This window comes from Leuciscus leuciscus (genome assembly GCF_965113295.1).
Source record: "Leuciscus leuciscus genome assembly, chromosome: 18".
Lineage (NCBI taxonomy): Eukaryota > Metazoa > Chordata > Actinopteri > Cypriniformes > Leuciscidae > Leuciscus > Leuciscus leuciscus.
Window position 1 is genome coordinate 36520331 of NC_138742.1, and position 27237 is coordinate 36547567.

Sequence of the window (27237 nt, forward strand, 5' to 3'; positions counted from 1 at the left end):
TTGCTAGGGTATTCTGGGTGGTTGCTAGGCGGTTGCTAGGATATTTTGGGTGGTTGCTAGGGTGTTTTGGGTGGTTGCTAGGGTGTTCTGGGTGGTTGCTAGGCGGTTGCTAGGGTGTTATGGGTGGTTACTAGGATGTTTTGTGTGGTTGCTATGGTGTTGCTAGGGTATTTTGGGTGGTTGCTAGGGTCTTTTGGGTGGTTGCTAGGCGGTTGCTAGGGTGTTTTGGGTGGTTGCTAGGGTCATTTGGGTGGTTGCTAGGATATTTTGGGTGGTTGCTAGGGTGTACTGGGTGGTTGCTAGGTGGTTGCTAGGGTGTTCTGGGTGGTTGCTATGGTATTCAGAGCGGTAGATAGATAGATACACACACACACACACACACACACACACTCAGAGTTTATGAGTTTAGAGTTTATAAGTGTATAAATTGATGAGTTTATAAGTGTACAAGTTTTTGAGTTTAGAGTTTATAAGTTTAAATGAGTTTAGAGTTCAGAGTTTATTAATTTATGAGTTTAAAGGCCCTTTCACACTGAACGCGATTTTGACGCACGAATCATTCGCGCGATGGTTTTATTTTTCGATCAGCTGTTTGTGTAATGAGTGCTTCCACACCGAACGCGAATCTGCTGCGGCGAAAAAACGACATTTATTTTATTCGCTTCGATGTCGATTTTTTTTTACCTTTGCGGCGACGGAAAATGCTTCAGCCAATCACATTCAAGGAAACAAAGGCAACGTCACAACAACAATGGCGGATTTGCTGATCGCTTGTGTGTCAACAAACCCTGTTTTGTTTGATAAAAGTCACAAAAGCTACAAGGACAATGACTTAAAAGACAACGTGTGGAGTGGCATTGCCAACCAACTCGGTTATCACGACTGTGAGTATGTTGTGCGATAGTCTAAAAGCCGCTGTATAGAACTCTGCTGTGTATAAAAGCTAGCAGGCTAAGTACATTTGGATAGAAGATAATACTTAGCAGCTATAATGTCAAAGATAGATACCGTGTTTACTTTGAAAATTTAACTAAATGTAGTGAGACTATTTAGGGCTGTTTTTAGTATGCTATATATATATTATTGTGTGATATTTACAGTGTTTTGTCGAATGTTTTTAGCTGGTTACTTCGTGTGTTACATGTAATGTATATGGACATTACAAAACGCTTTGTGTTTAGTTGAAGACGCAAAAAAACTTTGGAAAAACCTCAGGGACACTTACGTTAGGAAAAGGAGAGAGGAAAAGTCAACCAAAAGTGGACAGGCTGGAAAATCTAGGAAGAGGTGGAAGTATATGGAGTGCATGAGCTTCCTTGAGGCTTCTACTTCTTTCAGAAGGTAGCTGTAGCTAGTTCAGTTATTCAGATTTATAAGTTGTTGTTTTTTTATTATTATTCTCTAAAATACATCTATGAAGTTGAAAAATAATGCAGTGTTTGAATAATAAGGTCGCACAGGAAAGTTTACAGAATGCTTTTGAACAGTGTCTGCAGCAATCTTGAGGAGGAGCAGCAGGTGGTAGATGATGCAGGTCAGGGCACATCCGAGAGTGAGGGAGAGCCTTTCTGTCCACCTCCTCAGAAAAGGAAGTCTAAGGACTTCTTTGAGAATTATCTGTCAAGGAAAGAGGCCAGGGATGACCAGAAAGTTAGGCAGCAAGAAGAGAAAGATGATATTTATCATTTTTTAATGAGCCTGGCCCCGGCCATGAGAAGGATGCCTTCAGAAAGGCAGTCCTGGCTAAAAATGAAAATGCAGGAGATGATTTATGGGGTGGAGTTTAGCCTTCCATCTACATCAGCATACACCGTTCTATGAGTTTATTTTTTAATATTGTGTTATCAGTTATTATTTTCTGTCCTTTAAATTCTGTCTGTATACATCTTAAATAAATAATAATCAAGACATTGGTGTTTTTTCACTGGCTTTAAAGGTCTTAAATTATTAAAGTACAACTACAAACTAGCCTATAAAAAATATATACAAATACAAGATTATTACTTTCATGAAATACATTTAGATTTAACAGGCAAACTCAAATGATTTACTTTTTGAACAATATACAAATTAACCATGTTGCGTTTGCTTTTTCAGGGCCACCTGCACCACCGGGAAGAAATTAAAATCAAGGGATTTTGGAACGTAAATTGGACTAATTAATAATAATAACCTTTAAATGATATCATATACTTTTTTATGTTGCATTAAAACTGTTGCATTAAATGGATTCATAATGATGAGCACACTGTAGCATGCTTTGTTTAATGCAGTTTTGGAGGCAAAAGGGCCTTTAATCTGCATTTAACAAAGCATGCTACATTGTGCTTATCATTATGAATTAATTTAATGCAACAATTTTCAGAAATCAATCAAGTCAATAATATTATTGAGGTTGACCTCGGTTCACATAAGCAACCTGCCATGGAACTTGGCCTGCAGGTGAGCTAAAATAATGTCTGAATGTGTCCCGCACCCTCAGAGCCTCAGCTGATGCCCTGTTCCCTCGAAGGCCTCTAATGTCACCCAGCTCACTGCCCTCTGCACCATCAGAACTGTCAGGCTCTGCACCGTGATTCCCATTGGCCCTTCGGAGGAAGTTGTGTAAGATGCAAGTTGCCTTTACAATGCTGTCGGCTGTCTCTGGAGCCACTTGCAGACGGCGCTGGTAGACTCTCCAGCACTGGCTGAGAATGCCAAAAGCATTCTCGACTATACGTCGAGCCCTGGAGAGCCGGTAGTTAAACACGCGCTGGTCATCTGGCAGGCGTCTTCCAGGGTAGGGACGGAGAAGGAACGTTTTTAAAGGAAATGCCTCATCTGCAACAATTACATATGGTAACGCCCCCAGCTCTGGTGCAGATGGCAGAGGAGAAGGCTCTGGAATGTTTAAATTTCCAGTATTTAGGGCCTGTCCCAATAAAGAATTGGAAAATATTCCACCATCGCTGTTGCTGCCTGATGCCCCTACATCCACCACTAGGAAGCGGTAGTCGGCATCAACCAAGGCAAGCAAAACTACAGAAAAGGTGCCCTTATAGTTGAAAAATTGGGAGCCAGAATTAGCTGGTGCCTGAATCACAATGTGCTTCCCATCCAAAGCACCGATACAATTGGGGAAATTCCATTTTTCAGAGAATTTCAGGGCAGTTGTCTTCCAGAGTTCCTCATTGGGGACTGGCATGTAGGTGTCTTTTAAGGTCTCCCAGAGGACATCACATGTTTGCCTAACGATGTTGGACACAGTGGAAATTCCAAGGCGGAAACTAGCGGCTATGGTGGTGAAAGAATCCCCAGTGCTAAGGAATCTGAGGAATATTTAATTATTTGAATAATGTAGATTTGTGAGTATAAATAAACCATATGTTATCAATAGTAAAAATATTGTTGTTCAGACATGTTATTATTAACAATAAAAGGTAAAACTGTTCCTGGGTTTTCTGTGATGCTTTTATTCAGATATATCCTGGCATTCTTATATTACATGTGTTACCTTGTTTAGCTCTACTTAAACAATTGAATACTAATGTACATTTTAATGTTTATTAAAACTGTAGGACTGGTAGCTAAATGTGTTTCATTGTGAATCAACTGAAAGCATTGTAATATTGAACATGACAATCAGGCCACGTTTACATGCACAACTTTTGTTTCAACGAATCTGAACGTAGTGTTTACATGAATGCTAAACATGTGATCGGGTTGATGTGTGTGTTGATGGGCTATGTCACTAATATACATGACAACTGTTCAGCGTGGCATAGGTACGTCATTACGCTATTTCAACGTCATTGCACATGCGCAGTCCTTTATGTTTAGGTTTTCAATCGGTTCAAGTGTTTACATGTTCTCTCAATCGGGGAATAAACCCACCCCATTCAATCCATTTCTTTCGTATCGAGTCCAACCGAGTGTTTACATGAAGGCTTTTTAGACCAAATGAGTCCGATAAGTAATGATTGTTTATTTGATTGCATGTAAACGCAGCCCCTGATGATTTTAGGAGGACAAATCACCTTAAGCAGACTGCCAGACGCTGCTCCGGATCGATTGGTTCTCTGAAGTTAGTATTTTGTCTAGTCAGATGCGGTGCCACTGTCTGAAGGAGCTCCTCAAATTGTCCCACGGACATCCGAAAATAAGTGTGGAACCGGTCATGATACAGTTTTAGCTCCTGTACGAGATTAGTATACTCCCCTTCAGACTCTCTATTCCTCAAGATTGGGTGCACCCAAAACCGTCTTTTCTGTCTTTTCAAGTGAAATGAAATTAAAAGCTCGTCTTCACTGGATGATGATGATGTGTCCATCTTTCTCAACTGTTGGCGCGAATGTTTTGGAATGTTGAAGCTCCGAACTTCGCAATTTCGCATCGCGTCTGATGTGAATGGTTTTGACGCGAACTATTCGCACGCGAACTATTCGTTTTTTCGTATCGCTTTTTCGTTACGCGTCCGGTGTGAAAGGGCCTTAAGAGTTCATAAGTCTATGAATTCATGAGTTTATTAGTTAATTAGTTATTCAATTTAAGTTAATTAGTTTATAAGTGTATGAAATTAGAGTTTATTAGTTTAAATGAGTTTCATTGGCTAATATATATAGAATGGCAGTTTGATTTAGTTTTCAAGGGATTTAGATTTGAATTTTTGTCGGTTGGTGAGTTTGAATTTTTTTAGAATGCCCAATGTTAAGTCAATGGGACTTTTTCCGAGTTTTGATCGTCATTTGTAGGAAAACCGTAAGTCCGATCAGTCTGAAAAGATATAGCATAAAACTTCAGATCAGTTTGAGTGTCTGAGCCGAGTTTGGAGTATGTAGAGTTAAAGCTCTAGGGCGAGTTTGAGTCAATAGTTTCCACAGAAGAATAATAATAATAATATTAATAATAATAAGTTTAAATAGGATTTCAATATGTTGGCTTTCTCAAGCCAACTTAATAATATTAATAATAATAATAAGTTTAAATAGGATTTCAATATGTTGGCTCTCTCAAGCCAACTTAATAAGTTTAAATAGGATTTCAATATGTTGGCTTTCTCAAGCCAACTTAACTAGATGCGAAAGTTCGTCGAGACAAACTTTAAGTTGGCTTGAGAAAGTTTGGACCAGAATGTTTTTTGCTAGGCAGTTGCAAGGATGTTATGGGTGGTCGTTATGGTGTTGCCAGGCGGTTGCTAGGGTATTCTGGGTGGTTGCTATGGTGTTGCTAAGCAGTTGCTAGGGTATTCTGGGTGGTTGCTAGGCGGTTGCTAGGGTGTTCTGGGTGGTTGCTATGTTGTTGCTAGGCGGTTGCTAAGGTATTTTGGGTGGTTGCTAGGGTGTTGCTAGGCGGTTGCTAGGGTGTTCTGGGTGGTTGCTATGGTGTTGCTAGGCGGTTGCTAAGGTATTCTGGGTGGTTGCTAGGCGGTTGCTAGGGTGTTCTGGGTGGTTGCTAGGGTCTTTTGGGTGGTTGCTAGGGTCTTTTGGGTGGTTGCTAGGTGGTTGCTAGGGTGTTTTGGGTGGTTGCTAGGGTATTCTGGGTGGTTGCTAGGCGGTTGCTAGGGTCTTTTTGGTGGTTGCTAGGGTGTTTTGGGTGGTTGCTAGGGTATTCTGGGTGGTTGCTAGGCGGTTGCTAGGGTGTTCTGGGTGGTTGCTAGGGTGTTTTGGGTGGTTGCTAGGGTATTCTGGGTGGTTGCTAGGCGGTTGCTAGGCTATTTTGGGTGGTTGCTAGGGTCTTTTGGGTGGTTGCTAGGCGGTTGCTAGGGTATTCTGGGTGGTTGCTAGGCAGTTGCTAGGGTCTTTTGGGTGGTTGCTAGGGTCTTTTGGGTGGTTGCTAGGCGGTTGCTAGGATGTTCTGGGTGGTTGCTAGGCGGTTGCTAGGGTATTTTGGGTGGTTGCTAGGGTATTTTGGGTGGTTGCTAGGCTATTTTGGGTGGTTGCTAGGGTCTTTTGGGTGGTTGCTAGGGTATTTTGGGTGGTTGCTAGGGTCTTTTGGGTGGTTGCTAGGCGGTTGCTAGGGTGTTTTGGGTGGTTGCTAGGGTATTATGGGTGGTTGCTAGGCGGTTGCTATTATATTTTGGGTGGTTGCTAGGGTGTTTTGCTAGGGTGTTCTGGGTGGTTGCTACGCGGTTGCTAGGGTGTTATGGGTGGTTACTAGGATGTTTTGTGTGGTTGCTATGGTGTTGCTAGGGTATTTTGGGTGGTTGCTAGGGTGTTTTGGGTGGTTGCTAGGGTCTTTTGGGTGGTTGCTAGGCGGTTGCTAGGGTGTTTTGGGTGGTTGCTAGGGTCTTTTGGGTGGTTGCTAGGATATTTTGGGTGGTTGCTAGGGTCTTTTGGGTGGTTGCTAGGGTGTTCTGGGTGGTTGCTAGGTGGTTGCTAGGGTGTTCTGGGTGGTTGCCATGGTATTCAGAGCGGTAGATAGATAGATACACACACACACACACACACACACACACTCAGAGTTTATGAGTTTAGAGTTTATAAGTCTATAAATTGATGAGTTTATAAGTGTACAAGTTTTTGAGTTTAGAGTTTATAAGTTTAAATGAGTTTAGAGTTCAGAGTTTATTAATTTATGAGTTTAAGAGTTCATAAGTATATGAATTCATGAGTTTATTAGTTAATTAGTTATTACATTTAAGTTAATTAGTTTATAAGTGTATGAGATTAGAGTTTATTAGTTTAAATGAGTTTCATTGGCTAATATATATAGAATGGCAGTTTTATTTAGTTTTCAAGGGATTTAGATTTGAATTTTTGTCGGTTGGTGAGTTTGAATTTTTTTAGAATGCCCAATGTTAAGTCAATGGGAGTTTTTCCGAGTTTTGATCGTCATTTGTAGGAAAACCGTAAGTCCGATCAGTCTGAAAAGATAAAGCAACTAACTACAGATCAGTTTGAGTGTCTGAGCCGAGTTTGGAGTATGTAGAGTTAAAGCTCTAGGGCGAGTTTGAGTCAACAGTTTTTCACAGAAGAATAATAATATTAACTAGATGCGAAAGTTCGTCGAGACAAACTTTAAGTTGGCTTGAGAAAGTTTGGACCAGAACGTTTTTTGCTAGGCGGTTGCTAGGATGTTGCTATGGTGTTGCTAGGGTATTTTGGGAGGTTGCTAGGGTGTTCTGGGTGGTTGCTAGGTTGTTGCTAGGGTATTTTGGGTGGTTGCTAGGTGGTTGCTAGGGTCTTTTGGGTGGTTGCTAGGCGGTTGCTAGGGTGTTCTGGGTGGTTGCTAGGGTGTTTTGGGTGGTTGCTAGGGTATTCTGGGTGGTTGCTAGGCGGTTGCTAGGGTGTTCTGGGTGGTTGCTAGGGTGTTTTGGGTGGTTGCTAGGGTATTCTGGGTGGTTGCTAGGGTCTTTTGGGTGGTTGCTAGGCGGTTGCTAGGGTATTTTGGGTGGTTGCTAGGGTATTCTGGGTGGTTGCTAGGCGGTTGCTAGGGTGTTCTGGGTGGTTGCTAGGGTGTTTTGGGTGGTTGCTAGGGTCTTTTGGGTGGTTGCTAGGCGGTTGCTAGGGTATTTTGGGTGGTTGCTAGGGTATTCTGGGCGGTTGCTAGGGTGTTTTGGGTGGTTGCTAGGGTATTCTGGGTGGTTGCTAGGGTCTTTTGGGTGGTTGCTAGGCGGTTGCTAGGGTATTTTGGGTGGTTGCTAGGCTATTTTTTGTGGTTGCTAGGGTCTTTTGGGTGGTTGCTAGGCGGTTGCTAGGGTCTTTTGGGTGGTTGCTAGGCGGTTGCTAGGGTGTTCTGGGTGGTTGCTAGGGTGTTTTGGGTGGTTGCTAGGGTATTCTGGGTGGTTGCTAGGCGGTTGCTAGGGTCTTTTGGGTGGTTGCTAGGCGGTTGCTAGGGTGTTCTGGGTGGTTGCTAGGGTGTTTTGGGTGGTTGCTAGGCGGTTGCTAGGGTCTTTAGGGTGGTTGCTATGGTATTCTGGGTGGTTGCTAGGATATTTTGGGTGGTTGTTAGGGTCTTTTGGGTGGTTGCTAGGGTGTTCTGGGTGGTTGCTAGGTGGTTGCTAGGGTGTTTTGGGTGGTTGCTAGGGTGTTCTGGGTGGTTGCTAGGATATTTTGGGTATAAATTGATGAGTTTATAAGTGTACAAGTTTTTGAGTTTAGAGTTTATAAGTTTAAATGAGTTTAGAGTTCAGAGTTTATTAATTTATGAGTTTAAGAGTTCATAAGTATATGAATTCATGAGTTTATTAGTTAATTAGTTATTAAATTTAAGTTAATTAGTTTATAAGTGTATGAGATTAGAGTTTATTAGTTTAAATGAGTTTCATTTGCTAATATATATAGAATGGCAGTTTGATTTAGTTTTCAAGGGATTTAGATTTGAATTTTTGTCGGTTGGTGAGTTTGAATTTTTTTAGAATGCCCAATGTTAAGTCAATGGGAGTTTTTCCGAGTTTTGATCGTCATTTGTAGGAAAACCGTAAGTCCGATCAGTCTGAAAAGATAAAGCAACTAACTTCAGATCAGTTTGAGTGTCTGAGCCGAGTTTGGAGTATGTAGAGTTAAAGCTCTAGGGCGAGTTTGAGTCAACAGTTTTTCACAGAAGAATAATAATATTAACTAGATGCGAAAGTTCGTCGAGACAAACTTTAAGTTGGCTTGAGAAAGTTTGGACCGTAACGTTTTTTGATACGCGGTTGCTAGGATGTTATGGGTGGTCGCTAGGTGGTTGCTAGGGTGTCCTGGGTGGTTGCTAGGGTCTTTTGGGTGGTTGCTAGGGTCTTTTGGGTGGTTGCTAGGGTCTTTTGGGTGGTTGCTAGGCGGTTGCTAGGGTGTTCTGGGTGGTTGCTAGGGTGTTTTGGGTGGTTGCTAGGGTCTTTTGGGTGGTTGCTAGGCGGTTGCTAGGGTATTCTGGGTGGTTGCTAGGGTCTTTTGGGTGGTTGCTAGGCGGTTGCTAGGGTGTTCTGGGTGGTTGCTAGGATATTTTGGGTGGTTGCTAGGGTCTTTTGGGTGGTTGCTAGGTGGTTGCTAGGGTGTTCTGGGTGGTTGCTAGGGTATTCTGGGTGGTTGCTAGGCGGTTGCTAGGATATTTTGGGTGGTTGCTAGGGTGTTCTGGGTGGTTGCTAGGCGGTTGCTAGGGTGTTATGGGTGGTTACTAGGATGTTTTGTGTGGTTGCTATGGTGTTGCTAGGGTATTTTGGGTGGTTGCTAGGGTGTTCTGGGTGGTTGCTAGGCGGTTGCTAGGGTGTTATGGGTGGTTACTAGGATGTTTTGTTTGGTTGCTATGGTGTTGCTAGGGTATTTTGGGTGGTTGCTAGGGTCTTTTGGGTGGTTGCTAGGCGGTTGCTAGGGTATTTTGGGTGGTTGCTAGGGTCTTTTGGGTGGTTGCTAGGGTCTTTTGGGTGGTTGCTAGGCGGTTGCTAGGGTATTTTGGGTGGTTGCTAGGGTCTTTTGGGTGGTTGCTAGGCGGTTGCTAGGGTGTTCTGGGTGGTTGCTAGGGTGTTTTGGGTGGTTGCTACGGTATTATGGGTGGTTGCTAGGGTGTTTTGGGTGGTTGCTAGGTAGTTCTGGGTGGTTGCTAGGCGGTTGCTAGGGTGTTATGGGTGGTTACTAGGATGTTTTGTGTGGTTGCTATGGTGTTGCTAGGGTATTTTGGGTGGTTGCTAGGGTGTTTTGGGTGGTTGCTAGGGTCTTTTGGGTGGTTGCTAGGCGGTTGCTAGGGTGTTTTGGGTGGTTGCTAGGGTCTTTTGGGTGGTTGCTAGGATATTTTGGGTGGTTGCTAGGGTCTTTTGGGTGGTTGCTAGGGTGTTCTGGGTGGTTGCTAGGTGGTTGCTAGGGTGTTCTGGGTGGTTGCTATGGTATTCAGAGCGGTAGATAGATAGATACACACACACACACACACACACACACACACACACACTCACTCAGACACACACACTCACTCAGACACACACACACACACACACACACACACACACACACACTCAGACACACACACACACACACACACACACACACACACACACACACACACACACACACACACACACACACACACACACACACACTCACTCACTCAGACACACACACACACACACACACACACACACTCAGAGTTTATGAGTTTAGAGTTTATAAGTGTATAAATTGATGAGTTTATAAGTGTACACGTTTTTGAGTTTAGAGTTTATAAGTTTAAATGAGTTTAGAGTTCAGAGTTTATTAATTTATGAGTTTAAGAGTTCATAAGTCTATGAATTCATGAGTTTATTAGTTAATTAGTTATTAAATTTAAGTTAATTAGTTTATAAGTGTATGAAATTAGAGTTTATTAGTTTAAATGAGTTTCATTGGCTAATATATATAGAATGGCAGTTTGATTTAGTTTTCAAGGGATTTAGATTTGAATTTTTGTCGGTTGGTGAGTTTGAATTTTTTTAGAATGCCCAATGTTAAGTCAATGGGAGTTTTTCCGAGTTTTGATCGTCATTTGTAGGAAAACCGTAAGTCTGATCAGTCTGAAAAGATATAGCAACTAACTTCAGATCAGTTTGATTGTCTGAGCCGAGTTTGGAGTATGTAGAGTTAAAGCTCTAGGACGAGTTAGAGTCAACAGTTTCCACAGAAGAATAATAATAATAAGTTTAAATAGGATTTCAATATGTTGGCTTTCTCAAGCCAACTTAACTAGATGCGAAAGTTCGTCGAGACAAACTTTAAGTTGGCTTGAGAAAGTTTGGACCGGAAAGTTTTTTGATAGGCGGTTGCTAGGATGTTATGGGTGGTCGCTAGGTGGTTGCTAGGGTGTCCTGGGTGGTTGCTAGGTGGTTTCTAGGGTCTTTTGGGTGGTTGCTAGGGTCTTTTGGGTGGTTGCTAGGCGGTTGCTAGGGGTCTTTTGGGTGGTTGCTAGGGTATTCTGGGTGGTTGCTATGCGGTTGCTAGGATATTAAGGGTGGTTGCTAGGGTCTTTTGGGTGGTTGCTAGGCGGTTGCTAGGGTATTCTGGGTGGTTGCTAGGGTCTTTTGGGTGGTTGCTAGGCGGTTGCTAGGGTGTTCTGGGTGGTTGCTAGGGTGTTCTGGGTGGTTGCTAGGCGGTTGCTAGGGTGTTATGGTTGGTTACTAGGATGTTTTGTGTGGTTGCTATGGTGTTGCTAGGGTATTTTGGGTGGTTGCTAGGGTCTTTTGGGTGGTTGCTAGGCGGTTGCTAGGGTATTTTGGGTGGTTGCTAGGGTCTTTTGGGTGGTTGCTAGGCGGTTGCTAGGGTATTTTGGGTGGTTTCTAGGGTCTTTTGGGTGGTTGCTAGGGTATTCTGGGTGTTTGCTATGCGGTTGCTAGGATATTTAGGGTGGTTGCTAGGGTCTTTTGGGTCGTTGCTAGGCGGTTGCTAGGGTATTTTGGGTGGTTGCTAGGGTATTCTGGGTGGTTGCTAGGGTCTTTTGGGTGGTTGCTAGGCGGTTGCTAGGGTATTTTGGGTGGTTGCTATGGTATTCTGGGTGGTTGCTAGGGTCTTTTGGGTGGTTGCTAGGATATTTTGGGTGGTTGCTAGGGTGTTTTGGGTGGTTGCTAGGGTGTTCTGGGTGGTTGCTAGGCGGTTGCTAGGGTGTTATGGGTGGTTACTAGGATGTTTTGTGTGGTTGCTATGGTGTTGCTAGGGTATTTTGGGTGGTTGCTAGGGTCTTTTGGGTAGTTGCTAGGTGGTTGCTAGGGTGTTTTGGGTGGTTACTAGGATGTTTTGTGTGGTTGCTATGGTGTTGCTAGGGTATTTTGGGTGGTTGCTAGGGTCTTTTGGGTGGTTGCTAGGCGGTTGCTAGGGTGTTTTGGGTGGTTGCTAGGGTGTTTTGGGTGGTTGCTATGGTCTTTTGGGTGGTTGCTAGGCGGTTGCTAGGGTGTTTTGGGTGGTTGCTAGGGTCTTTTGGGTGGTTGCTAGGATATTTTGGGTGGTTGCTAGGGTCTTTTGGGTGGTTGCTAGGGTGTTCTGGGTGGTTGCTAGGTGGTTGCTAGGGTGTTCTGGGTTGTTGCTATGGTATTCAGAGCGGTAGATAGATAGATACACACACACACACACACACACACTCAGAGTTTATGAGTTTAGAGTTTATAAGTGTATAAATTTATGAGTTTATAAGTGTACAAGTTTTTGAGTTTAGAGTTTATAAGTTTAAATGAGTTTAGAGTTCAGAGTTTATTAATTTAGGAGTTTAACCCTTTAGGCGCCAGAGGTTTTTTCCTAAAACGTTCGATTTTGACATCTTAATTTCAAAAGTCTATATCTTAAAAGTGATAAAAGATAGAGACTTTCTGTAAATTAGAGAAATATTAAGGATGACCCAAAGTTTATGTAGGGATTACATTTTCCCATCTAATTTGCATATTATGACGTCATATGGTGGCGGTCATCTTGGATTATAGAATTTGTATGGTTTTTGTTGATGTTTATTTGGTTGTTTTTTAGTTTTTTAGCTGACAAAGACGCACACATCACAAGGACATGAACACACAAAAAAGAACACATATTGTACACTACTAAATGGTCAGGGAAATAGATAGTAAATCAACAGTGTAATAAATGGCAGACAAAAACAATTGTTGCAGGGCTTTTGCTGTAGAGATAATGACTCCCTATTCATCCAGGTGACATTTCTTGTAGTGTTTCATGGTGTGGTCTTGCGATAGACTATGCATAATAGCCCCTCTGCCCCGTGTCACATCGCCTCTTCTCCTGCTACGAGCAGCAGCGCGGGCGCGGCCAGATCTGCCTCGCGCGCGCGCCGAGTGTGCACAGCTCGGACTACTGTCATTGTCATTGCGACTCCCCACCCTGCCTCCACGTTGCCCCCTAACTGTCCTATGAATACTTCGACCTCGTCTAACATACCCAGTGGCATTAGACAAAGTCATCACCACAATACTGTCGCCGCGATTGCGGAGAGGCACATGGTCACCATGGCTAGCGCGGTAAAAATCTCCCGCGGCCGCCTCGTTCCCCACAACACTAACACGCCTGCTAACTTCGCGATGAACACTCCGACCCCCGGAAACATTGTTCCCACCACTGACATTGGGCAAAGGACCATCTAACGTTATATTGGGCAAAGGATTCACCGTTTGTGCTTGGTGTAGGGCTATACTTTCACTTTCAGAATCACCGTCATTTTCTGAAGGCAGATAACATTATTCCCCTTCAGAATCAGGGTCCGCGAATAGAAGACCCAACACTTCATTGCGGGTAAGCTTTATTGATGCCATTAGATAATAATAATAATAATAATCTAATGCAAATACTCGCTGACGTTGACAATATTGCTCTGATAAAATGGCTCACTCGCACACTAGCTCCGCTTTTGTTCGCACTGATTCAATGCGCTCTAGCTCGAATATTTTGTATAGAAGCATGACTTTTTTTTGAGTCGGGGATGAAGTATGACATGTCTGCCAACTAGTGGAGGGGAGGTCGAACGAAATTTGACACCCTATTTGACTAAATCGGCCGTTTTATTCAGTGCCGCATCTTGTCGAGTAAACTCGACCGTGGCGCCCAGAGGGTTAAGAGTTCATAAGTCTATGAATTCATGAGTTTATTAGTTAATTAGTTATTAAATTTAAGTTAATTAGTTTATAAGTGTATGAGATTAGAGTTTATTAGTTTAAATGAGTTTCATTGGCTAATATATATAGAATGGCAGTTTGGTTTAGTTTTCAAGGGATTTAGATTTGAATTTTTGTCGGTTGGTGAGTTTGAATTTTTTTAGAATGCCCAATGTTAAGTCAATGGGAGTTTTTCCGAGTTTTGATCGTCATTTGTAGGAAAACCGTAAGTCCGATCAGTCTGAAAAGATATAGCAACTAACTTCAGATCAGTTTGAGTGTCTGAGCCGAGTTTGGAGTATGTAGAGTTAAAGCTCTAGGGTGAGTTTGAGTCAACAGTTTTTCACAGAAGAATAATAATAATAACTAGATGCGAAAGTTCGTCGAGACAAACTTTAAGTTGGCTTGAGAAAGTTTGGACCGGAAAGTTTTTTGATAGGCGGTTGCTAGGATGTTATGGGTGGTCGCTAGGTGGTTGCTAGGGTGTCCTGGGTGGTTGCTAGGTGGTTTCTAGGGTCTTTTGGGTGGTTGCTAGGGTCTTTTGGGTGGTTGCTAGGCGGTTGCTAGGGTGTTTTGGGTGGTTGCTAGGGTATTCTGGGTGGTTGCTATGCGGTTGCTAGGATATTAAGGGTGGTTGCTAGGGTCTTTTGGGTGGTTGCTAGGCGGTTGCTAGGGTATTCTGGGTGGTTGCTAGGGTCTTTTGGGTGGTTGCTAGGGTGTTCTGGGTGGTTGCTAGGGTGTTCTGGGTGGTTGCTAGGCGGTTGCTAGGGTGTTATGGTTGGTTACTAGGATGTTTTGTGTGGTTGCTATGGTGTTGCTAGGGTATTTTGGGTGGTTGCTAGGGTCTTTTGGGTGGTTGCTAGGCGGTTGCTAGGGTATTTTGGGTGGTTGCTAGGGTCTTTTGGGTGGTTGCTAGGCGGTTGCTAGGGTATTTTGGGTGGTTTCTAGGGTCTTTTGGGTGGTTGCTAGGGTATTCTGGGTGTTTGCTATGCGGTTGCTAGGATATTTAGGGTGGTTGCTAGGGTCTTTTGGGTCGTTGCTAGGCGGTTGCTAGGGTATTTTGGGTGGTTGCTAGGGTATTCTGGGTGGTTGCTAGGGTCTTTTGGGTGGTTGCTAGGCGGTTGCTAGGGTATTTTGGGTGGTTGCTATGGTATTCTGGGTGGTTGCTAGGGTCTTTTGGGTGGTTGCTAGGCGGTTGCTAGGATATTTTGGGTGGTTGCTAGGGTGTTCTGGGTGGTTGCTAGGCGGTTGCTAGGGTGTTATGGGTGGTTACTAGGATGTTTTGTGTGGTTGCTATGGTGTTGCTAGGGTATTTTGGGTGGTTGCTAGGGTCTTTTGGGTGGTTGCTAGGTGGTTGCTAGGGTGTTTTGGGTGGTTACTAGGATGTTTTGTGTGGTTGCTATGGTGTTGCTAGGGTATTTTGGGTGGTTGCTAGGGTCTTTTGGGTGGTTGCTAGGCGGTTGCTAAGGTGTTTTGGGTGGTTGCTAGGGTGTTTTGGGTGGTTGCTATGGTCTTTTGGGTGGTTGCTAGGCGGTTGCTAGGGTGTTTTGGGTGGTTGCTAGGGTCTTTTGGGTGGTTGCTAGGATATTTTGGGTGGTTGCTAGGGTCTTTTGGGTGGTTGCTAGGGTGTTCTGGGTGGTTGCTAGGTGGTTGCTAGGGTGTTCTGGGTGGTTGCTATGGTATTCAGAGCGGTAGATAGATAGATACACACACACACACACACACACACACACACTCAGAGTTTATGAGTTTAGAGTTTATAAGTGTATAAATTGATGAGTTTATAAGTGTACAAGTTTTTGAGTTTAGAGTTTATAAGTTTAAATGAGTTTAGAGTTCAGAGTTTATTAATTTATGAGTTTAAGAGTTCATAAGTCTATGAATTCATGAGTTTATTAGTTAATTAGTTATTCAATTTAAGTTAATTAGTTTATAAGTGTATGAAATTAGAGTTTATTAGTTTAAATGAGTTTCATTGGCTAATATATATAGAATGGCAGTTTGATTTAGTTTTCAAGGGATTTAGATTTGAATTTTTGTCGGTTGGTGAGTTTGAATTTTTTTAGAATGCCCAATGTTAAGTCAATGGGACTTTTTCCGAGTTTTGATCGTCATTTGTAGGAAAACCGTAAGTCCGATCAGTCTGAAAAGATATAGCATAAAACTTCAGATCAGTTTGAGTGTCTGAGCCGAGTTTGGAGTATGTAGAGTTAAAGCTCTAGGGCGAGTTTGAGTCAATAGTTTCCACAGAAGAATAATAATAATATTAATAATAAGTTTAAATAGGATTTCAATATGTTGGCTTTCTCAAGCCAACTTAATAATATTAATAATAAGTTTAAATAGGATTTCAATATGTTGGCTTTCTCAAGCCAACTTAATAATATTAACTAGATGCGAAAGTTCGTCAAGACAAACTTTAAGTTGGCTTGAGAAAGTTTGGAGCAGAAAGTTTATTGCTAGGCGGTTGCTAGGATGTTGCTATGGTGTTGCTAGGGTATTTTGGGAGGTTGCTAGGGTGTTCTGGGTGGTTGCTAGGGTCTTTTGGGTGGTTGCTAGGTGGTTGCTAGGGTGTTCTGGGTGGTTGCTAGGGTGTTTTGGGTGGTTGCTAGGGTATTCTGGGTGGTTGCTAGAAGGTTGCTAGGATATTTTGGGTGGTTGCTAGAGTCTTTTGGGTGGTTGATAGGCGGTTGCTAGGGTGTTCTGTGTGGTTGCTAGGGTGTTTTGGGTGGTTGCTAGGGTATTCTGGGTGGTTGCTATGCGGTTGCTAGGATATTTAGGGTGGTTGCTAGGGTCTTTTGGGTGGTTGCTAGGCGGTTGCTAGGGTATTTTGGGTGGTTGCTAGGGTCTTTTGGGTGGTTTCTAGGCGGTTGCTAGGGTATTTTGGGTGGTTGCTAGGGTATTTTGGGTGGTTGCTAGGGTCTTTTGGGTGGTTGCTAGGTTTGTTGCTAGGGTGTTCTGGGTGGTTGCTAGGGTGTTTTGGGTGGTTGCTAGGGTATTCTGGGTGGTTGCTAGGCGGTTGCTAGGATATTTTGGGTGGTTGCTAGGGTCTTTTGGGTGGTTGCTAGGTGGTTGCTAGGGTATTTTGGGTGGTTGCTAGGGTATTCTGGGTGGTTGCTAAGGTATTTTGGGTGGTTGCTAGGGTCTTTTGGGTGGTTGCTAGGCGGTTGCTAGGGTATTTTGGGTGGTTGCTATGGTATTCTGGGTGGTTGCTAGGGTCTTTTGGGCGGTTGCTAGGGTGTTCTAGGTGGTTGCTAGGGTGTTCTAGGTGGTTGCTAGGGTGTTTTGGGTGGTTGCTAGGGTATTCTGGGTGGTTGCTAGGTGGTTGCTAAGATATTTTGGGTGGTTGCTAGGGTCTTTTGGGTGGTTGCTAGGCGGTTGCTAGGGTGTTCTGGGTGGTTGCTAGGGTATTTTGGGTGGTTGCTAGGGTATTCTGGGTGGTTGCTAGGCGTTTGCTAGGATATTTTGGGTGGTTGCTAGGGTCTTTTTGGTGGTTGCTAGGCGGTTGCTAGGATATTTAGGGTGGTTGCTAGGGTCTTTTGGGTGGTTGCTAGGCGGTTGATAGGGTGTTCTGGGTGGTTGCTAGGGTGTTTTGGGTGGTTGCTAGGGTATTCTGGGTGGTTACTAGGTGGTTGCTAGGGTCTTTTGGGTGGTTGCTAGGGTCTTTTGGGTGGTTGCTAGGCGGTTGCTAGGGTGTTCTGGGTGGTTGCTAGGGTGTTTTGGGTAGTTGCTAGGGTATTCTGGGTGGTTGCTAGGGTCTTTTGGGTGGTTGCTAGGCGGTTGCTAGGGTGTTTTGGGTGGTTGCTAGGGTCTTTTGGGTGGTTGCTATGGTATTCTGGGTGGTTGCTAGGGTCTTTTGGGTGGTTGCTAGGTGGTTGCTAGGGTGTTCTGGGTGGTTGCTAGGTGGTTTCTAGGGTGTTCTGGGTGGTTGCTATGGTATTCAGAGCGGTTGATATGGTGTTACTAGGTGGTTGGTAGTTGTCACAGATGGTTACTATGGAGTTTTTATAGAGTTCTTACTTAACTAATCGCTATTAGCATGTAGCTATTCACTGCTAGCATGTGTAGCATGTTGAAAGTGCTGTTTGCTAGCATGAGTCAAAAGAGCCAAACCTCATCTCTATACGATGTTCTGATACAGAGATATAGGTCTTGCAAAACGGTTGCTAGGATACTCAAGTTTGGTTGCTATGGAGTTGCTTGGGAGCTGGGAGCTTTAAACTTAAGAAGTTTAAATTGGTTTAAAGTTTAAAGTAGTTTGAAGTTTATGACAGAGAGATAGATAGATAAATAAGTTAGATAGATACACACACACACACACACACACACACACACACACACACACACACACACACTCAAACAGACTACCTCGCTCACACACTCACCCAGACACTCAGACACACACACACACACACACACACACACACACACACACACACACACACACACACTCAGAGTTTATGAGTTTAGAGTTTATAAGTGTACAAGTTTTTGAGTTTAGAGTTGCTAGGGTATTCTGGGTGGTTGCTAGGATATTTTGGGTGGTTGCTAGGGTCTTTTGGGTGGTTGCTAGGGTCTTTTGGGTGGTTGCGAGGCGGTTGCTAGGGTGTTCTGGGTGGTTGCTTGGGTCTTTTGGGTGGTTGCTAGGCGGTTGCTAGGGTGTTTTGGGTGGTTGCTAGGGTCTTTTGGGTGGTTGCTAGGCGGTTGCTAGGGTCTTTTGGGTGGTTGCTAGGGTGTTTTGGGTGGTTGCTAGGGTATTCTGGGTGGTTGCTAGGCGGTTGCTAGGGTCTTTTGGGTGGTTGCTAGGCGGTTGCTAGGGTGTTTTGGGTGGTTGCTAGGATATTCTGGGTGGTTGCTAGGCGGTTGCTAGGGTGTTCTGGGTGGTTGCTAGGGTGTTTTGGGTGGTTGCTAGGGTATTCTGGGTGGTTGCTAGGCAGTTGCTAGGGTCTTTTGGGTGGTTGCTAGGGTCTTTTGGGTGGTTGCTAGGGTGTTCTGCGTGGTTGCTAGGCGGTTGCTAGGGTGTTATGGGTGGTTACTAGGATGTTTTGTGTGGTTGCTATGGTGTTGCTAGGGTATTTTAGACAAACTTTAAGTTGGCTTGAGAAAGTTTGGACCAGAATGTTTTTTGCTAGGTAGTTGCAAGGATGTTATGGGTGGTCGTTATGGTGTTGCTAGGCGGTTGCTAGGGTATTCTGGGTGGTTGCTATGGTGTTGCTAAGCAGTTGCTAGGGTATTCTGGGTGGTTGCTAGGCGGTTGCTAGGGTGTTCTGGGTGGTTGCTATGTTGTTGCTAGGCGGTTGCTAAGGTATTTTGGTTGGTTGCTAGGGTGTTGCTAGGCGGTTGCTAGGCAGTTGCTAGGGTGTTCTGGGTGGTTGCTATGGTGTTGCTAGGCGGTTGCTAAGGTATTCTGGGTGGTTGCTAGGCGGTTGCTAGGGTGTTCTGGGTGGTTGCTATGGTCTTTTGGGTGGTTGCTAGGGTCTTTTGGGTGGTTGCTAGGTGGTTGCTAGGGTGTCCTGGGTGGTTGCTAGGGTCTTTTGGGTGGTTGCTAGGCGGTTGCTAGGGTGTTCTGGGTGGTTGCTAGGGTGTTTTGGGTGGTTGCTAGGCGGTTGCTAGGGTCTTTTTGGTGGTTGCTAGGGTCTTTTTGGTGGTTGCTAGGGTGTTTTGGGTGGTTGCTAGGGGTATTCTGGGTGGTTGCTAGGCGGTAGCTAGGGTCTTTTTGGTGGTTGCTAGGGTGTTCTGGGTGGTTGCTAGGTGGTTGCTAGGGTGTCCTGGGTGGTTGCTAGGGTCTTTTGGGTGGTTGCTAGGCGGTTGCTAGGGTGTTCTGGGTGGTTGCTAGGGTGTTTTGGGTGGTTGCTAGGCGGTTGCTAGGGTCTTTTTGGTGGTTGCTAGGGTCTTTTTGGTGGTTGCTAGGGTGTTTTGGGTGGTTGCTAGGGGTATTCTGGGTGGTTGCTAGGCGGTAGCTAGGGTCTTTTTGGTGGTTGCTAGGGTGTTCTGGGTGGTTGCTAGGGTGTTTTGGGTGGTTGCTAGGGTATTCTGGGTGGTTGCTAGGCGGTTGCTAGGCTATTTTGGGTGGTTGCTAGGCGGTTGCTAGGGTCTTTTGGGTGGTTGCTAGGGTCTTTTAGGTGGTTGCTAGGCGGTTGCTAGGGTGTTCTGGGTGGTTGCTAGGGTATTCTGGGTGGTTGCTAGGCGGTTGCTAGGGTATTTTGGGTGGTTGCTAGGGTATTTTGGGTGGTTGCTAGGCTATTTTGGGTGGTTGCTAGGGTCTTTTGGGTGGTTGCTAGGCGGTTGCTAGGGTATTTTGGGTGGTTGCTAGGGTCTTTTGGGTGGTTGCTAGGCGGTTGCTAGGGTGTTCTGGGTGGTTGCTAGGGTGTTTTGGGTGGTTGCTAGGGTATTATGGGTGGTTGCTAGGCGGTTGCTAGGATATTTTGGGTGGTTGCTAGGGTGTTTTGCTAGGGTGTTCTGGGTGGTTGCTACACGGTTGCTAGGGTGTTATGGGTGGTTACTAGGATGTTTTGTGTGGTTGCAATGGTGTTGCTATGGTATTTTGGGTGGTTGCTAGGGTGTTTTGGGTGGTTGCTAGGGTCTTTTGGGTGGTTGCTAGGCGGTTGCTAGGGTGTTTTGGGTGGTTGCTAGGGTCTTTTGGGTGGTTGCTAGGATATTTTGGGTGGTTGCTTGGGTCTTTTGGGTGGTTGCTAGGGTGTTCTGGGTGGTTGCTAGGTGGTTGCTAGGGTGTTCTGGGTGGTTGCTATGGTATTCAGAGCGGTAGATAGATAGATACACACACACACACACACACACTCAGAGTTTATGAGTTTAGAGTTTATAAGTGTATAAATTGATGAGTTTATAAGTGTACGAGCTTTTGAGTTTAGAGTTTATAAGTTTAAATGAGTTTAAGAGTTCAGAGTTTATTAATTTTTGAGTTTAAGAGTTCATAAGTCTATAAATTCATGAATTTATTAGTTAATTAGTTATTACATTTAAGTTAATTAGTTTATAAGTGTATGAGATTAGAGTTTATTAGTTTAAATGAGTTTCATTGGCTAATATATATAGAATGGCAGTTTGAATTAGTCTTCAAGGGATTTAGATTTGAATTTTTGTCGGTTGGTGAGTTTGAATTTTTTTAGAATGCCCAATGTTAAGTCAATGGGAGTTTTTCCGAGTTTTGATCGTCATTTGTAGGAAAACCGTAAGTCCGATCAGTCTGAAAAGATAAAGCAACTAACTTCAGATCAGTTTGAGTGTCTGAGCCGAGTTTGGAGTATGTAGAGTTAAAGCTCTAGGAGGAGTTTGAGTCAACGGTTTTTCACAGAAGAATAATAATAACTAGATGCGAAAGTTCGTCGAGACAAACTTTAAGTTGGCTTGAGAAAGTTTGGACCGTAACGTTTTTTGATACGCGGTTGCTAGGATGTTATGGGTGGTCGCTAGGTGGTTGCTAGGGTGTCCTGGGTGGTTGCTAGGGTCTTTTGGGTGGTTGCTAGGGTCTTTTGGGTGGTTGCTAGGGTCTTTTGGGTGGTTGCTAGGCGGTTGCTAGGGTGTTCTGGGTGGTTGCTAGGGTGTTTTGGGTGGTTGCTAGGGTATTCTGGGTGGTTGCTATGCGGTTGCTAGGATATTAAGGGTGGTTGCTAGGGTCTTTTGGGTGGTTGCTAGGCGGTTGCTAGGGTATTTTTGGTGGTTGCTAGGCTATTTTGGGTGGTTGCTAGGGTCTTTTGGGTGGTTGCTAGGCGGTTGCTAGGGTATTATGGGTGGTTGCTAGGGTCTTTTGGGTGGTTGCTAGGCGGTTGCTAGGGTGTTCTGGGTGGTTGCTAGGATATTTTGGGTGGTTGCTAGGGTCTTTTGGGTGGTTGCTAGGTGGTTGCTAGGGTGTTCTGGGTGGTTGCTAGGGTATTCTGGGTGGTTGCTAGGCGGTTGCTAGGATATTTTGGGTGGTTGCTAGGGTGTTCTGGGTGGTTGCTAGGCGGTTGCTAGGGTGTTATGGGTGGTTACTAGGATGTTTTGTGTGGTTGCTATGGTGTTGCTAGGGTATTTTGGGTGGTTGCTAGGGTGTTCTGGGTGGTTGGTAGGCGGTTGCTAGGGTGTTATGGGTGGTTACTAGGATGTTTTGTTTGGTTGCTATGGTGTTGCTAGGGTATTTTGGGTGGTTGCTAGGGTCTTTTGGGTGGTTGCTAGGCGGTTGCTAGGGTATTTTGGGTGGTTGCTAGGGTCTTTTGGGTGGTTGCTAGGCGGTTGCTAGGGTATTTTGGGTGGTTGCTAGGGTCTTTTGGGTGGTTGCTAGGCGGTTGCTAGGGTGTTCTGGGTGGTTGCTAGGGTGTTTTGGGTGGTTGCTAGGGTATTATGGGTGGTTGCTAGGGTGTTTTGGGTGGTTGCTAGGTAGTTCTGGGTGGTTGCTAGGCGGTTGCTAGGGTGTTATGGGTGGTTACTAGGATGTTTTGTGTGGTTGCTATGGTGTTGCTAGGGTATTTTGGGTGGTTGCTAGGGTGTTTTGGGTGGTTGCTAGGGTCTTTTGGGTGGTTGCTAGGCGGTTGCTAGGGTGTTTTGGGTGGTTGCTAGGGTCTTTTGGGTGGTTGCTAGGATATTTTGGGTGGTTGTTAGGGTCTTTTGGGTGGTTGCTAGGGTGTTCTGGGTGGTTGCTAGGTGGTTGCTAGGGTGTTCTGGGTGGTTGCTATGGTATTCAGAGCGGTAGATAGATAGATACACACACACACACACACACACACACACACACACACACACACACACACACACTCACTCAGACACACACACTCACTCAGACACACACACTCACTCAGACACACACACACACACACACACACACACACACACACACACACACACACACACTCAGACACACTCAGACACACACACACACACACACACACACACACACACACACACACACACACACACACACTCACTCAGACACACACACACACACACACACACACACTCACTCACTCAGACACACACACACACACACACACACACACACACACACTCAGAGTTTATGAGTTTAGAGTTTATAAGTGTATAAATTGATGAGTTTATAAGTGTACACGTTTTTGAGTTTAGAGTTTATAAGTTTAAATGAGTTTAGAGTTCAGAGTTTATTAATTTATGAGTTTAAGAGTTCATAAGTCTATGAATTCATGAGTTTATTAGTTAATTAGTTATTAAATTTAAGTTAATTAGTTTATAAGTGTATGAAATTAGAGTTTATTAGTTTAAATGAGTTTCATTGGCTAATATATATAGAATGGCAGTTTGATTTAGTTTTCAAGGGATTTAGATTTGAATTTTTGTCGGTTGGTGAGTTTGAATTTTTTTAGAATGCCCAATGTTAAGTCAATGGGAGTTTTTCCAAGTTTTGATCGTCATTTGTAGGAAAACCGTAAGTCCGATCAGTCTGAAAAGATATAGCAACTAACTTCAGATCAGTTTGATTGTCTGAGCCGAGTTTGGAGTATGTAGAGTTAAAGCTCTAGGACGAGTTAGAGTCAACAGTTTCCACAGAAGAATAATAATAACTAGATGCGAAAGTTCGTCGAGACAAACTTTAAGTTGGCTTGAGAAAGTTTGGACCAGAACGTTTTTTGCTAGGCGGTTGCTAGGATGTTGCTATGGTGTTGCTATGGTGTTGCTAGGGTATTTTGGGAGGTTGCCAGGGTGTTCTGGGTGGTTGCTAGGTGGTTGCTAGGGTGTCCTGGGTGGTTGCTAGGGTGTTTTGGGTGGTTGCTAGGCAGTTGCTAGGGTCTTTTGGGTGGTTGCTAGGCGGTTGCTAGGGTGTTCTGGGTGGTTGCTAGGGTCTTTTGGGTGGTTTCTAGGGTGTTTTGGGTGGTTGCTAGGCGGTTGCTAGGGTGTTTTGGGTGGTTGCTAGGGTATTCTGGGTGGTTGCTAGGCGGTTGCTAGGATATTTAGGGTGGTTGCTAGGGTGTTTTGGGTGGTTGCTAGGGTGTTTTGGGTGGTTGCTAGGGTATTCTGGGTGGTTGCTAGGCGGTTGCTAGGGTCTTTTTGGTGGTTGCTAGGGTCTTTTGGGTGGTTGCTAGGCGGTTGCTAGGGTGTTCTGGGTGGTTGCTAGGATGTTTTGTGTGGTTGCTATGGTGTTGCTAGGGTCTTTTGGGTGGTTGCTAGGTGGTTGCTAGGGTTTTTTGGGTGGTTGCTAGGGTGTTCTGGGTGGTTGCTAGGCGGTTGCTAGGTTGTTTTGGGTGGTTACTAGGATGTTTTGTGTGGTTGCTAGGGTATTCTGGGTGGTTGCTAGGCGGTTGCTAGGGTCTTTTGGGTGGTTGCTAGGGTCTTATGGGTGGTTGCTAGGCGGTTGCTAGGGTGTTCTGGGTCGTTGCTAGGGTGTTTTGGGTGGTTGCTAGGGTATTCTGGGTGGTTGCTATGCGGTTGCTAGGGTCTTTTGGGTGGTTGCTAGGCGGTTGCTAGGGTGTTCTGGGTGGTTGCTAGGGTGTTTTGGGTGGTTGCTAGGGTATTCTGGGTGGTTGCTAGGCGGTTGCTAGGGTCTTTTGGGTGGTTGCTAGGGTCTTTTGGGTGGTTGCTAGGGTGTTCTGGGTTGTTGCTAGGCGGTTGCTAGGGTGTTATGGGTGGTTACTAGGATGTTTTGTGTGGTTGCTATGGTGTTGCTAGGGTATTTTGGGTGGTTGCTAGGGTGTTTTGGGTGGTTGCTAGGGTGTTTTGGGTGGTTGCTAGGCGGTTGCTAGGGTGTTATGGGTGGTTACTAGGATGTTTTGTGTGGTTGCTATGGTGTTGCTAGGGTATTTTGGGTGGTTGCTAGGGTCTTTTGGGTGGTTGCTAGGGTGTTTTGGGTGGTTGCTAGGTGGTTGCTAGGGTGTTCTGGGTGGTTGCTAGGATATTTTGGGTGGTTGCTAGGGTCTTTTGGGTGGTTGCTAGGGTGTTCTGGGTGGTTGCTAGGTGGTTGCTAGGGTGTTCTGGGTGGTTGCTATGGTATTCAGAGCGGTAGATAGATAGATACACACACACACACACACACACACACACACACACACACACACACACACACACTCAGAGTTTATGAGTTTAGAGTTTATAAGTGTATAAATTGATGAGTTTATAAGTGTACAAGTTTTTGAGTTTAGAGTTTATAAGTTTAAATGAGTTTAGAGTTCAGAGTTTATTAATTTATGAGTTTAAGAGTTCATAAGTATATGAATTCATGAGTTTATTAGTTAATTAGTTATTAAATTTAAGTTAATTAGTTTATAAGTGTATGAGATTAGAGTTTATTAGTTTAAATGAGTTTCATTGGCTAATATATATAGAATGGCAGTTTGATTTAGTTTTCAAGGGATTTAGATTTGAATTTTTGTCGGTTGGTGAGTTTGAATTTTTTTAGAATGCCCAATGTTAAGTCAATGGGAGTTTTTCCGAGTTTTGATCGTCATTTGTAGGAAAACCGTAAGTCCGATCAGTCTGAAAAGATATAGCATATAGCTGCAGATCAGTTTGAGTGTCTGAGCCGAGTTTGAAGTATGTAGAGTTAAAGCTCTAGGGCGAGTTTGAGTCAACAGTTTTAGTAAGAAGAATAATAATAATAACTAGATGCGAAAGTTCGTCGAGACAAACTTTAAGTTGGCTTGAGAAAGTTTGGACCAGAAAGTTTTTTGCTAGGCGGTTGCTAGGATGTTGCTATGGTGTTGCTAGGGTATTTTGGGAGGTTGCTAGGGTTTTCTGGGTGGTTGCTAGGTGGTTTTGCTAGGGTGTCCTGGGTGGTTGCTAGGGTCTTTTGGGTGGTTGCTAGGTGGTTGCTAGGGTATTTAGGGTGGTTGCTAGGCGGTTGCTAGGGTGTTCTGGGTGGTTGCTAGGGTGTTTTGGGTGGTTGCTAGGGTCTTTTGGGTGGTTGCTAGGCGGTTGCTAGGGTGTTCTGGGTGGTTGCTAGGGTGTTTTGGGTGGTTGCTAGGGTATTCTGGGTGGTTGCTAGGCAGTTGCTAGGATATTTTGGGTGGTTGCTAGGGTCTTTTGGGTGGTTGCTAGGGTCTTTTGGGTGGTTGCTAGGCGGTTGCTAGGGTGTTCTGGGTGGTTGCTAGGGTGTTTTGGGTGGTTGCTAGGGTATTCTGGGTGGTTGCTATGTGGTTGCTAGGATATTTAGGGTGGTTGCTAGGGTCTTTTGGGTGGTTGCTAGGCGGTTGCTAGGGTATTTTGGTTGGTTGCTAGGGTATTCTGGGTGGTTGCTAGGCTATTTTGGGTGGTTGCTAGGGTCTTTTGGGTGGTTGCTAGGCGGTTGCTAGGGTCTTTTGGGTGGTTGCTAGGGTGTTTTGGGTGGTTGCTAGGATATTCTGGGTGGTTGCTAGGCGGTTGCTAGGGTCTTTTGGGTGGTTGCTAGGGTATTCTGGGTGGTTGCTAGGCGGTTGCTAGGGTGTTCTGGGTGGTTGCTAGGGTGTTTTGGGTGGTTGCTAGGGTATTCTGGGTGGTTGCTAGGCGGTTGCTAGGGTCTTTTGGGTGGTTGCTAGGGTCTTTTGGGTGGTTGCTAGGCGGTTGCTAGGGTGTTCTGGGTGGTTGCTAGGGTGATCTGGGTGGTTGCTAGGGTATTCTGGGTGGTTGCTAGGCGGTTGCTAGGGTCTTTTGGGTGGTTGCTATGGTATTCTGGGTGGTTGCTAGGGTCTTTTGGGTGGTTGCTAGGCGGTTGCTAGGGTGTTCTGGGTGGTTGCTAGGGTGTTTTGGGTGGTTGCTAAGGTATTCTGGGTGGTTGCTAGGCGGTTGCTAGGATATTTTGGGTGGTTGCTAGGGTGTTTTGTGTGGTTGCTAGGGTGTTCTGGGTGGTTGCTAGGCGGTTGCTAGGGTCTTTTGGGTGGTTGCTAGGGTATTTTGGGTGGTTGCTAGGGTGTTCTGGGTGGTTGCTAGGCGGTTGCTAGGGTGTTATGGGTGGTTACTAGGATGTTTTGTGTGGTTGCTATGGTGTTGCTAGGGTCTTTTGGGTGGTTGCTAGGGTGTTTTGGGTGGTTGCTAGGTGGTTGCTAGGGTGTTCTGGGTGGTTGCTAGGATATTTTGGGTGGTTGCTAGGGTCTTTTGGGTGGTTGCTAGGGTGTTCTGGGTGGTTGCTAGGTGGTTGCTAGGGTGTTCTGGGTGGTTGCTATGGTATTCAGAGCGGTAGATAGATAGATACACACACACACACACACACACACACACACACACACACACACACACACACACTCAGAGTTTATGAGTTTAGAGTTTATAAGTGTATAAATTGATGAGTTTATAAGTGTACAAGTTTTTGAGTTTAGAGTTTATAAGTTTAAATGAGTTTAGAGTTCAGAGTTTATTAATTTATGAGTTTAAGAGTTCATAAGTCTATGAATTCATGAGTTTATTAGTTAATTAGTTATTACATTTTAATTAATTAGTTTATAAGTGTATGAGATTAGAGTTTTTTAGTTTAAATGAGTTTCATTGGCTAATATATATAGAATGGCAGTTTGAATTAGTTTTCAAGGGATTTAGATTTAAATTTTTGTCGGTTGGTGAGTTTGAATTTTTTTAGAATGCCCAATGTTAAGTCAATGGGAGTTTTTCCGAGTTTTGATCGTCATTTGTAGGAAAACCGTAAGTCCGATCAGTCTGAAAAGATATAGCATATAGCTGCAGATCAGTTTGAGTGTCTGAGCCGAGTTTGAAGTATGTAGAGTTAAAGCTCTAGGGCGAGTTTGAGTCAACAGTTTTAGTAAGAAGAATAATAATAATAAGTTTAAATAGGATTTCAATATGTTGGC

The 27237-nt window shown here is 44.5% G+C and overlaps 1 protein-coding gene across 2 annotated transcripts; it reads right to left on the minus strand.

Moving 5' to 3' along the window:
• Nucleotides 1-543: 543 nt before the first annotated feature.
• On the minus strand, nucleotides 544-4468 carry LOC309481458 (uncharacterized protein). 2 transcript variants are annotated; one of them, XM_082146368.1, is made up of 3 exons: nucleotides 4017-4468; nucleotides 2357-3308; nucleotides 544-2248 (listed from the first exon to the last, which is right to left on the minus strand). In XM_082146368.1, exons 1-2 carry the CDS (start codon nucleotides 4370-4372, stop codon nucleotides 2387-2389), a joined length of 1278 nt encoding a protein of 425 aa, XP_082002494.1. In that variant the 5' UTR covers nucleotides 4373-4468; the 3' UTR covers nucleotides 544-2248; nucleotides 2357-2386. The 2 variants fall into 2 exon arrangements, with proteins under 2 accessions (XP_082002494.1, XP_082002493.1); XM_082146367.1 differs by having other exon boundaries at nucleotides 544-3308.
• Nucleotides 4469-27237: the final 22769 nt, after the last annotated feature.